This window comes from Natrix helvetica (genome assembly GCF_964273705.1).
Source record: "Natrix helvetica genome assembly, chromosome: 4".
NCBI lineage: Eukaryota > Metazoa > Chordata > Lepidosauria > Squamata > Natricidae > Natrix > Natrix helvetica.
This window is the reverse complement of record NC_138550.1, coordinates 117,310,321-117,323,883: the sequence shown is the minus strand read 5'-3', so window position 1 is coordinate 117,323,883 and position 13,563 is coordinate 117,310,321. Positions and strand designations below refer to the sequence as shown.

The window sequence follows — 13,563 nt, the reverse complement described above, 5'->3', positions numbered from 1 at the left end:
CCTATTAATCATAAGACATAATAATAGAACACATAAGGTCCTTTTTACTCAGTTCCCTTGAAGGTAGAGAACCCTTTTTTGTGTTAATTAGGATAAATGATGTCAGTCATTACCGAAGTCATATAATTTAGGTGAATCTTATTTCTGACCCATTCAATAGGTGAAATGCTAAATGTGCTAAAAGAGCTAGTGCAACTTTAGTCATCTGGGAAATTATTACAGTAGAAAGATATATAGAGATATGGTTAAATGGTTACCACAGCCATATTTCCTTAATATATATATATCTCACCAGAAAATATGCCCATTAATAGGATTTCAAAAGAGAGTTCAAGTTATGAATGTAAATCAAAATATCTTGTAACATTCATTAACAACACGAACTCGTTTATACAGATTTAAAACATATAACTCATAGAATAGAGTGAAGTTAAGACCTAGGTGCTTATAATGTGATAATTTACATCAGGAAGACAGTCTTGTGTGAAAATGGGACAGCAGACAGGATTTAGCAATTTTTCATTACCACTTGGACGTTGATAAAGGGGAACAGAAAAGAGCTTTGTAACCTTTCAGTGTTTAAATTATTAAAGAGCAAATAGATTTGAGGTCTGGTTCGGCGTAGATCTAATTTGTCTTTTTAGGGAAAAGATGAAAAGATATTTTGGGTTTGAAATTACTTTAATCAACTTGTTTCATTCTTTAATGTATCTCAGGATGAATTCACATGTTTTAGAGTGCAGCATACACATACCTCTTTACCTGAAGGATATCTTCCATTCAGCTTTCCACATTTTTTAAAACTGCAGGCTGAATCTTATAATTCAGAAAAGTATAACATTGAAAGGATAACTGTATTTTTTCTACATCTTTAAGAGCAATATAAAGTTAATTCATGTTCAAATTTTGAACAAAATCCTAATATTCTTTATTTCCATTTTCTTAAGTCATTCAATGTTCGGAAGCTAAATAATTGAATACATTATCAGCACCATTGATGTTTTACTTGATTATGTTTCTGGGTCAAACTACATGTTGCATTATATACTTCAATGCAAGTATGCAGGTTTTTGAAGAAAGATTTTAATTATTGCCTGCAGGTTGGGAGATTTAAAACATCCCATTTTCTAATGTACAATTAACTGTTTTTAAGACTAACATAAACGTCTCTTCCTGATCAGATTTAATAAAGCAGGAAAATTCACTCCGCTAATAGAGCTCATCTTTGAAGTTGGGGTTGGGGAATGAGGATAATATAGGTATTCCTCATTTAGCAAACATAATTCATTTTGTCAACTCGGGCATTAAGTAAAGTGGTGGTTAAGTGAAATCATGACTGTGCTTACAATCTTATTTCAGTTGTCCTTTGCTTTACAAACCTACAAAAGACATAAATACATATTGTATTTTGTATTGTATGCCTGTGTTGTATGTCATAAACATACAACTATTTATCATAAATTTTAGTTCATATGATTGGATTTTTTTCAAGGATTCTAAATTTAACCCCATTTTTTTCTCATTTCTTGTCTTTCCAACCTTTGCTAGTGTCTACCAAATAGTTGTTGAGGAGGAACGCCCTCGCAGAACCAAGAAAACCACAGAAATCCTGAAGTGCTACCCTGTGCCAGTTCACTTCCAGAACGCTTCAATTCTGAATTCCCAGTATTATTTTGCAGCTGAGTTTCCAGCCCACAGCATTCAAATGGCTCAACCTTTTACTATTGGTGACAACAAAACCTACAGTGGCTTTTGGAATACTCCTCTTCTTCCTCATAAAAGTTACAGCATTTATTTTCAAGCTGCCAGCAGAGCAAATGGGGTAAGTGCGAGAGCACAGTTTTAGTGTTGTATACAGTCCATGCTTTCCTACTTTATGCCAAAAATGAAATGTTCTCTCTCTCCTGTCTCTCTCCCCCCTCCTTCCCCCCTCTCCCCCTCCATCCCTCTCTCTCTCTTTCTCTCTCTCTCTCTCTCTCTCACACACACACACACCTAATCTACCTATCTAATCACCACTGTTTGAACAGAAATAAAACAGGGAAGAATTCAATAGTTATATCAATGGAAAAGATAGCAGGAAAATTCTTTTCGAAATGTTCTTATTTATACTCTTTTCAATCTCCTGTACTGAACTGTTCATTAGCTGCTGGTTGGCTTTTTCAACTATATTATCTCACTACATCAGCCTAAATGTTGTCCCTCATGGGTGTGTTGATTCAAACTTTTGGGCCTTTTTTCCTTCAAATAATAAGCAAAGCAAGTTAAGCTGAAGTACAAAAATATGTAAAAGTCCCCTGCTTTGCAAATCATGTTTTATCTAACAGAAACTAAAATTGTTTTCCATTTTCTGGGCATACCTTCAAGACCCCTTCATCTCTTGTTTCCCTTGACAGCAGAGAATGTTTTCTGCCAAATACCATAATGGGCCATGTCTTACAATGCATTGATAGTGCAGAAATGTGAGATATCATTGATTTTTATTTACTTCCCTTACATTGTCTGGTATGTTGCCTTGAACTATCTAACTGACTGTAAAGAAAATAAAATATCCCAAGGTCAATGTATTGTCAGAAGGGTGGGGGGGGGATGGCTAATATCTCATTCATGTCCTAGTTTAATGTTAAGTGAAGTATTGATGTTACATGTCCAAGTACATTTTCATTCATTTAACTTTAATAGGGAAATGAACTAAACTAGAGAGCCAATTGTTAAGCACGAGGATATTAAATAAAATTGACATGGTTTTTTTTAGCATAACAGTAGTTTGACATACACCCAAAAACAAACACTTTGTTATTTTTCTGCATGTAAATCAGCAAATAATCATTTCTTTTTTATCTGCTATAGGAAACAAAAATTGACTGCGTCAGAGTGGCTACTAAAGGTATGCTCCTATTGTGTAGTTCTTCTTAGTTTTAAATCTGTACCAGATTATTTATATATTGCTAAGGTTTACAAAATCTTTTCATGATATTACATATATATTACTTAGATGTATAAGAAGTGGAAATGTTGACTACATTTAATATAGAAGTCATAGTCATAATATATGCATATGATTTTTTCCATTTTCCATTTGTGGCTTTCTGATGCTGCTGTTTGCCTAATGTTAAGCATTATGTATGAGAAATGGATAATACAGTATATCTAAGATGCTAGGAACATCACTGTTTTAACAACAGTAATAAAAGCATAATATTGTAATGATGCATTTACATTTCAAAATTAATTTTTGACAATTTTGATCAAATGCTGGAAAAGCTAGACTCTATCAGAAAACAGAGACTAATCCACACCATCTGGAACATTCTGTAAAAATAGATCTATAGAACTATAATTCCAATAAACAATTTAGGGAAAGACTTGCAAGAACACTATTTATAACAATTCCTTACATTGTGTTGCAAAGAATTTCTGTTGATTTGTGCTTCAAAATTGAAAGTTGGCTTTTCAAGCATTACCAGAGAAATGTTCTTAGGATAAATGGGATCAGAAAGCCCAAGATACTAATTGTTGTATGTGCAATTTTCTTTTTTCTTTTAACATTCTTAGCACATCTCAAACAACATTGCTGACACTAGTGCTACTTATTTTATACATTGTTATAACATATATTATTTTGGCATGCTTATATGGCTGATATTCCGTTTTATAGAGAAATATAGGCAATTAATTGATTTTGGGTATTCTTCATGATTATATAATCCATATAAATGTTAGCACAAAGAACACAACTGATGGTAATGAACAGTAATGAAGTTTCTTCCATATATTATTCCTAGTCAAGTGGAATTTTGTTTAACTCCAGAGTTAAATAATTAAACAAGAAGAATAATTTGGTCCAATTTATTATAAATGGATGAAATATTAACAATTGTAATCTGTTTTTTATTTAGAAGTTATTCTGCCAATTGTTTCATCTTTTGGTAGCTGAACTTTTTTATTCCTATGCTTATCAAAACAAGAAATCTTTTCTGCATTGAAGTTGGTACCATAGCAACAAATAATATCAAAGTAGCCTGTTAGTGATAAGATTCAGCTTTCATTTAAAACATATGCTAGTTCATTTTATGTTATAAAAGCATCCTTGTGAGTATTTTGTAAAACTTTTGAAAAGCTTGTAGAGTTCTCAGAGATATAGGACTGGGGCCCAATGTGTAGCACTCCCTTCCAGAATGGCAATAATTAAGGCATGTTTTTAACCATGTTTTTGAACAAAGGTTCGCTCCTTGGTATCTATTTGTTGTCCTGTTGATTGTAATGTACACACCAATAAATGGCGTCCCCTGACAGAAATTGGGTACATATATGAAATTGATTGAAATCTCATAAGATTCAAAATAATTCTGCAGAAATTTTATTCCTATAATTGGCCAATTGTTATCCTTTTTAATGCAATTATTTAAAATATTTTAATTGTGTTTTTAATCCCTGTGATACATTTTCACAATGCAAATAATGTCTGAATAGGCATTTTACCTATGGAGGAGCATTAACACCGGACATAAATATAATTTTTTGTGTTATAATACAGACATTTTTTACATAAATTTTAGTAATAGCATTTATTCTTTACTATATTCTGGTAATATTCTGACCATAACTAATTCTGCAAGGGAAACAGAAGCAAGCTTTCTGGAAAGAGTGTTTATAAACAAAAAAATGGGACAACATAAGATTTCTCCAAGAAACTTCATTTAATATCTCTTCTCCAGCTGAATTTTGAAAGGGTTTTTTTAGTTTCTTATGGCAAGCTTACTGCAGTGAAGATAGGATAGTTATATTATCTGGTTATACTGTGACTTAAATAGAAATTACATTTGAATAATAGTTTTTGATGAATAGTACAGTACAGATAATCCTTGCTATCTGACTGCCTCATTTAGCAACCAGTTGAAGTTTAAAAAATAACTTCCTCAACTTTTTTAAAAATCCTCAACTTTATCACCATCACAGCATCTCACGATCAAATCATTGCTATTTATGTGTTTCACAATAGGTTTGTGACAACCAGAGTTAGTAGAGAAAGCATATATTAAATAGTAGGTTGTTGTCACATGATCTTTCAATTAGCAACAACAATATTTCACTTAACAACCAAAGGGGGAATAAAATCATAAGGTGATCATTTTCATATAATTTTCTCTTAGTGATCACTGTGCCTAGCATTCAGGTTTCCAGTCCCAATTGTGGTTGCTAAGCGAGGAGTGCCTGTATATAAAATACTAGCAACATTTAACAGTTGGTGGTGTTTGTGTGTATGTGGACCTTTAAGTAATCTTGTTCTAGCAAGAACAACTCCCTGCAGTTTTTGTGGTAGGATTTTTGGATGAGGTTTGCCATTGCCTGCTTCCTAACCTTCAGAGAGTTGACTGGCCCAAAGTCAGCCAGCAAGCTTTGTGCCTAAAGTACAACTAGAATTCACTGTCTCTTTGTTTCCAGCATAGTGCCTTTAATATTATACTAAATTGGCTCTTTATTTATTACAAAGATTCAGTTAAATGTAAGATATGAATATTAACATATTTCTTACTTACTTGCTACAGTAAGTAAATCTTTGTGTTTGTTTCTTGCACGTCATATTATTCTGCTTTTGTATAGGTGTATAACAGTTTTATTAAAAATATAATGTTGGTAGCAGAAAGCAATAGCACTTAGATTTATATACCGCTTCATGGTGCTTTATAGCCCTCTCTAAGCAATTCACAGAGTCAGCAAATTGTCCTCATTTTACTAACCTCGGAAGGATGGAAGGCTGAGTCAACCTTGAGCCACTCAGAATCAAACTCCTGGTGTGAGCAATGAGTTAGCCTGTATTTTAACCATTGCGCCACCACGGCTCTTGGTTAGAGTTATTGGTCATTGGTTATTTGCTTTTATGTCTGCAATTTTGGGTATTCATGCCATAATTACAACAAAACTATTGCATCAATTGAATTGATTATGTCCATGACAAGGAAACTCTTTTTCTACATGAGATTGAGCAAAAAAGGAGCAAGAGCTCTTTAGTCTTCTTTATTTGATAGTTCTGGGAATCCTGTTCAGTGTATAACATCAACATGCCATTAATGCTTTTGTTAAGTTTTTGTTAAAATGATAGATTGATTAATTCAGATTATATTTGCAGAAATAAAATATTTATGTCCCAGAATTAGGAGAAAACTCACTAACACACAAGCAAGACGTGTTTACTATGTAGACCTATGTAAGGGCAATTATCATTCAATCATAATAATTGAAGTGCTTGTACAAATATGAGATATGTAACTTTTATATTAAGTAATTGCAATGCCAGAGTACCATACCTGTCTCCTTTCATGCTTAGGAAATCAGTTATAACAGGATAGAACAAGAAATAAACAAGATGAAAATAAGCTTCTCAAATAAATTATTGCAGATAGAGGCTTCAGTGACTTCAATACATTTGATTGTCCATACATGTACATTTATCCTGAGAAGAAAAGTAGAAGTTGTACAGTCCCCAAAATTTATTTTATGAAATATTGATAACTAAGGATTGAAGCATTATGCATTATAATGAATAGTGTGGAGGCATACATGATTTCTTGTCTCCCTAAATTATTGCCATTTAAGTGAAAAAAAGGGAAAGAAATGGCTTCCAAATGGATTGATTTAGTTTCATTTGGTCGATCATCAAAAGTATAAATATAGAAATTCATTTTTTAGGAAATGCTGCTGCTTCTCTATTTTTGTTAGGATTTCTACATATACATAAAGAGAAATTTGAGTAAGTTGAATTTCTACAGTACAACTTACTGAACATTATATTTACCATACTTTTATAGAAATATGGGCAGTCATTTCATTTACTAATTTATATTTTTATATTCTATTAATATCTTGTTTTTCCACCCAAAAAAGTTCTAACTCCAGGCTAGCAATAAGAATAAGAATAAAACCAAAAATCCAAATGATATTATAAAACATAATAAATGTTACTGTTTTCCTCTGTATTTTAAAAATAGGTACATTAGCTTCCTAGTTCCTTCCAGCCTAAGATGTTTCTGAAATAGCAATTGGAAATAGCAATAATAAGCCTTCAACCACATTATCACACTTGTCCAAGAGAAATAAAACCATAAATGAAACTATAGTTTTGATATTACTGGAACAGTTCTAACTTTGTTTTGTAATAAGAATCCATGTCAGTCATAGAAAGAAACCTAATATTTTTCATTATGTTTTATTTAAGTATTTCATCAACAATCTTACACAAGTTACTATATCCCAGTATTTCAGACTTACATGGAGACATTTCAAAATACTATGAAATAGCAATATTAAATGTCTGCACATAGAGAATAAAGTCATTTCTTCATTCATTGCTACGTACTAATTTTAATCAAACATATCTGTATAAATTTAAGTTTTCATATAAACCATTCTTCCTTAATTTTTAGGGTTCTTTTAAGCCATGTCAGAATTCAGATGTAGCATAATATTGTGAATGCTGAATCTGACATCTAAAGTTGCTTTACGCCTACCCCTTCCTCCATCAATTACATCATCTATTGCAGCGATGGCGAACCTTTTTTGGCTCGCGTGCCACAAGTGGGGGGAGCGCGGGGGGGGTCGTGTGCGGGCGTGCCGCACCCATAATGCAACGCGCCCCCAGTGCGCATGCGCGCACAACGCGCCCAATTTTGCATGATTTTTTCGCATTCCCCAGGCTCCAGAGGCTGTATAGGAGCCTGGGGAGGGCGAAAAGAGCCTCCCCCGCCCCCCGGAGGCTTCAGGGAACGTCCGGAGGCTTCCCTGAAGCCTTCGGAACACTTAAAACCTCCCCGCCCCCCCCCCCCCGGAGGCTTCAGGGAACGTCCGGAGGCTACCCTGAAGCCTTCGGAACACTTAAAACCTCCCCGCCCCCCCCCCAGAGGCTTCAGGGAACGTCCGGAGGCTTCCCTGAAGCCTTCGGAACACTTAAAACCTCCCCCCCCGAGGCTTCAGGGAACGTCCGGAGGCTTCCCTGAAGCCTTCGGAACACTTAAAACCAACCTCCGAGCAACCCGGACTTCCGGGTTGCTCGGATGGTCGTTTTACGAGCTCTGAAGGCTTCAGGGAAGCCTCCGGACGGTCCCTGAACAGGCACGAGATGTGCGTCTCCATCGCCCGGGCCCGGATCGCCTCCACCGCGCGGCGCCTCAGGCTCGGCGTCCTTGCGCCCGGCCTTCAAATCGCTGCCGCCACCGCCGCCACCGCCGCCACCGCCGCTAGGACAGGCTCGGCCGAAGTGAAGTCCGTCAGGCTTCAGCCGGGCCGCCCCCGCCTCCTCCTCCTCCTCCTCTAGCCGCGTCATCGCAAGGATTAAGGCGAAAGGGGGCGGGGGCGGGGAAAGCGAAGGGGGCTTTGCATGATTTTTTCGCCTTCCCCAGGCTCCAGAGGCTTTATAGGAGCCTGGGGAGGGCGAAAAGAGCCTCCCCCGCCCCCCGGAGGCTTCACGGAACGCTCGAACGCGGCGCCGGGGCCCGGCAGGCAGCGAACGAGTTGGAGCCTGCCGACTGGAGGAAGAGGGTGAGAGGCTGGTCCTGTGAACGGCGGCAGCAGCGGCGACAATAGTCGTAACTTGCCGGCGGGCCGCCCCGGCTGGGAGACAAAGGAGGGGAAAGGCGGCAGGTAGCCGATGTGAAGGCCGGGCGCAAGGACGCCGAGCCTGAGGCGCTGCGCGGTGGAGGCGATCCGGGCCCGGGCGATGGAGACGCACCTCTCGTGCCTGTTCAGGGACCGTCCTGAGGCTTCCCTGAAGCCTTCAGAGCGCTTAAAACGACCATCCGAGTAACCCGGAAGTCACTTCCGGGTTGCTCGGAGGTTGGTTTTAAGTGTTCCGAAGGCTTCAGGGAAGCCTCGGGACGTTCCCTGAAGCCTCCGGGGGGGGCGGGGGAGACTCTTTTCTCCCTCCCCAGGCTCCAGAGGCTTTATAGGAGCCTGGGGAAGGCGAAAAATAGCTTTTAAAAAGGTGAACTCAGCTGGCCAGCGCGCGCATGCGCGCTGGCCAGCTGACAGGGCAGCGCCTCGCGTGCCCTGACAAATGGCTCCGCGTGCCACTTGTGGCACGCATGCCATAGGTTCGCCATCACGGATCTATTGCATCATTTAAAGGCTTAGGAACAATTCAGTATGAAAAAAACTTTGAATATATATTGCAAATACTGTATGCCTGCCATTTTAAAGTCATTCTATTTATAAAATAGACAATACTTATTTTTCTGTCATTATTAATCTACAATCAGATTTAAACAGATGTGCAAGTTATTTATATAATAAATCGTAGTAGTACTGTTTATATTTATATACCACCCAATTAATAATGACTTAATTTGAGTTTCAGATTCATAGATAATTATGACTCACAGCTCTCTTAAAATCACTATTACAGAAATATGGCTTTTAAATTATGCCTTCTACTAACCTTGTTTATAAATCAAAAATAAGAAAAAATTCCATGGATATTATCATACAAACATTAAAAACATACAGGAAAAAGAAAGACACAATATACACCGAAAAAAAGTTAAGAAAGACATGAATTTTGCAAATAGCCTTTATTTGTATGTACTGTATATGTAATATTAAGAACATGTCACTGGAAGAAACCTATCCTATTGTTAATAACAACATGCTCCAAATCAAACTGCTGTTTGATTTCATCTCAAACTGCTGTTTGCAAAAATCTTTCAAGAATATAGAGGTAGGAAGATCCATCAAAGGAATCATATAAAATGATGGGTACAACTGGGCAATCAGAGTCTGATAGTTTTATATGCATGTGATTCATGCATGCATGATAAAAAGGAATAAAATTTCAATCATCTGATCATGCCTACTGTTTTACTCCCCCCCCCCCTCCTGCAGGAATGTCTGCCTTCCAAAGACATTCAAGTGTCTCTGGTGCTACTATTCAGTTTTGGTTCTTAGCCCAGCTAGACATTTTATTTATTATAGATAGTCCTTGATTTATAACTGTAATTGGGACTGGAATTTCTGTCGCTAAACAATGCCATCATAAAGTATGCGATCACATGACCACATTGGTTAATAATGGCAATCAAGGCATTCCTATTTCCATCAATGACTGAATTCCAATGGCCGTTAGCTGAAGATCCATTCCAATACAAACAATTTTGGGCTTTATGCCTCTTGAGTCCAGAACCTTGGTTCTTCCAAGGAAAGGGACTAGATCCTCTTCAACTCTCACCAATTGCTTGTTCCCCCCCGTCTGCCCTTTAGCTGCTCTGCATCCTGCTTGAGGGGCAGCAAGCAATCCAGGACCACGTGGCTCTGGAACTGCTTGCCACCTGGGTTTCTTGGCATGAGTGGAAACCTCAATTCCCCTCCACATCCCAGCAGTATGCTATGGCGTGAAGCTGAAGTAACTCTAGGAAACCAGGCCAGGCTAGCATTAATGTGTGGTGTGAAGTTGAAGTTATCCCAGATCCAGCATAGCAGCATAGCACAAAGCCCCGGGAAGCCATAGTGTGGCCCAGCAACACAGCACAAAGCTGCAATTCCCCCATAAACCACAGCTCCCCAAGCTTAGTTCTATCTGCAGTTGCCCTTGCCACCCTGCACTCCAAGGCCCCTGATGTCCTGCGCTCTTCGGACCCAATTAACCTTCACCATCTTCTTGCTCCATGCTGACAAAGCATGTATACACTGACCTTTGTGAGATAGCTGCTGGCTATGTGAGCACATCTTCTTCGGGTCTCAGCAGGAAACCACCATGCATGACCTGTAGAAGAAAGCCTGGTGTGATTAGCAATTGCCTTGCAAAGGGCCGGGCCAGGCATATTTGATCAGCAATGAGACCCTGAAGACAATGAAGGTCTTCAGCTAGGATATCAGGGGTCACAAAGTGCAGGGAGCCAAAAGGGCATAGATGGGGGGGGGGAGATAAGAGGCCCCTGTGATCATTAGTGTGGATGGACTGATAAGCACTCAAATTTTGATTACATGTCTATGATCTGTGGGGATGCTGGAATGACTGTAACTTTGGGAAATGGTCAGAAATCCCTTCATTCAGCACCATCATAAGTTCTAACTATCACTGAACAAATAGTTGCTAAGCAAGGACTACCTTATCTGTAGGGTTCAACATTTCTAACTTAAGATACAACTAAGTTTTCAAAGTGGGAGAGTGTTCATAATATTTTTTAACATAGGAAACATGCTATTTTTTTTATTAAAAAAAGTATATAGGATAAAGACCACTTAATTTAAGAATGCTCATATAGTAATGAACATGGGTGCAACTACTGCCTTTCTGCTGGTGTTTTAAAGGAACTTTATTTATGGATTTATTCAGTTTATATTAATCTCACCCAAAAATCCAATACAGTATTTCATATATATTCTGCTTCATTTATTTATTTGTGAACATTATTTTCAAAGAAATTACTTTTATTTATTTGTCATTGAGTTTCAAGGTAGTTCAAGGTAGTACACATAGAGGCAGTTTTAAAGGTATTCAAAGAACATCAGAAAGTGATTTACTTTGCCACAGTTCTGTACAATATATGGTCCTGTGTAACTGGATGAACAAATATGAGTGAAGAATGAATTACATTTGTAGTTATTCAATAGACATACTGAAATTTGTGATGATCTTTTTACAGCAGCTATGATAATAAAAATATTGCCATGTATATACTTCAGTTCACATTAACCTTTATTCACGTGATTGTGTACCCAGACATTTTTCAGTTACATGAAGAAATTAATTAGTGTAAATCATTCCTAACAACTAACTTCCTTCCGTCCTTCCTTCCTTCCCTCCCTCCCCCCTCCCGATTTCTTCCTTCCTTCCGTCTTCCTCCCTCCCTCCCTCCCTTACTTAATCAAGACAATTAAAATGGAACAATTTTTTTCTTGCTAGCTTAGCTTCAGTCTGGCTTTTTTTTCCCATGCATGCTGACCTGGAAATCTTCCTTTGCCTTAGCTGCGATAATCGTGACTCAGCTTACAACACCATACATTCGCATCGCCCCTGCTGCAGGTGACGATCAACTAACAGGTCAGACATTCAAGTACAGACAAGTCATCTTACCATTTCCACCTTTCTTTATTTTTACTTGTTTTCTTTACATCCTCATCATTCTTTGCTTGTCGCTGGTTTATTACACTATAGAAATTTTATAACAACTCTTACATCTGTTGATCATTTGCTAGATATTGATGGTTGCAAACAATTGGGCTGCATGTTTCATTGTGTGCTTGGACATTGGGTTAATTCCTTTAGAGCCTAATACTGTAAATAATTCCATTTGCCTGACATTCCAGCAGCTTATACATACTCCAGGGCTTTGTCATACATACATATACAAATTTGAAATTAAAGAGCCGTTCACATACCGGGAAAGTAGATGCTGAATTTCTTTATTCCTTGTGTCTCTTGGAAATATGTTGAGTGGGATGGAATTGATAGGAAAGAAGAATCTAATGAACAATGAAACTAGAAATTATCTTTCCATTTGATTATCTGTTATGTTCTATTTAATTCCCCTGACTATTAGTCAGGCCTTACTGCAGGCTCTTTGGGAAAAAATATTTAGGAACCTTGAAACTTACCAAGTTCATATATTTCCATTATGCTGACCAAGGTCTATTGTAAACGTGTAGATATAAAATAGGAATAACACAGACAGCACTAATCCAATTTATTAGCTGCAGTTGGCTAGATTTACATATCAAACTTCACTATCAAATATGACTTATAAACAAAAGTAAGAGATCTAGTACAGTAACTACTACTGGGTAGGATAGTATAAAAGAACCATAGAAATCCAGAACAATCCACAATGTAATATGTATCAGCCGCATCATGATTCAAACAATGTAAAGCATGTAATTTACATCATGCAGTAACAATACAATGTGAGTAACATCATTTGTCCATTCTGTGGTTATCTTTAACCATGGACAGAGCTAATCTTTTCCAGAATCTCTTTCTTTTGAAATTTTCCTTTCTGTAAAAGTAAAAATGTATTCCAGTTTAAAAGTTCATTAATTTATAGTGACTGGTGTTTGCCACGACAATATTATCTAGTAATGCATTTCATCACTATTACTTTTTGCACAATTGCTTTGCAAAATGAAACCATATTTGAATTGCTTTTCTGTCCAAGCTACCTGTTTATATGTTTACATTCTAATTATAGTTCCCCAATCCCATGGGAATTGGGAAAAATTGAAAATAAAAATGATGTTTAGGATACTTTTCCTTATAGAATTATAATATTTTTGTTAGAAATATAAAATGCTGAATTATCGCAATATCTATTGTCTTGAAATTACATGAGGGTACCTAAACACAATCCAAAACAGAATGGTAAATATAAAATGTGTTAAAATGCTTGCTAGCTGAAGGTATCCCTTAATAAATATTAAAACTATGATATACGGCTAATGTAAGCATTTTCCCCTCATCTTTAAACATATATTTCTATCCTGTTTGAAGGCATTTATTATATGTCTAAATAATAGCAATGCATTTATTAATTCGCTATTTAATAGAGAATCTACAAATTATCAGTTCAACTATCTGGC

General features: G+C 37.2%; 1 protein-coding gene across 6 annotated transcripts in view; it reads left to right on the top strand.

Annotated features, from left to right (window-relative positions):
• Nucleotides 1–13,563, top strand: part of PTPRM (protein tyrosine phosphatase receptor type M) — a 471,605-nt gene that overhangs the window by 295,881 nt on the left and 162,161 nt on the right. For 3 of the 6 annotated variants that reach the window (XM_081950797.1, XM_081950796.1, XM_081950795.1), the window contains exons 12-14: nt 1,549–1,822; nt 2,851–2,887; nt 11,957–12,031. In XM_081950797.1, coding sequence (XP_081806923.1) covers nt 1,549–1,822; nt 2,851–2,887; nt 11,957–12,031 — 386 coding nt within the window. The remainder of the gene's footprint in view (nt 1–1,548; nt 1,823–2,850; nt 2,888–11,956; nt 12,032–13,563) is intronic. The other 3 variants (XM_081950798.1, XM_081950800.1, XM_081950799.1) reach the window with 1 other exon arrangement.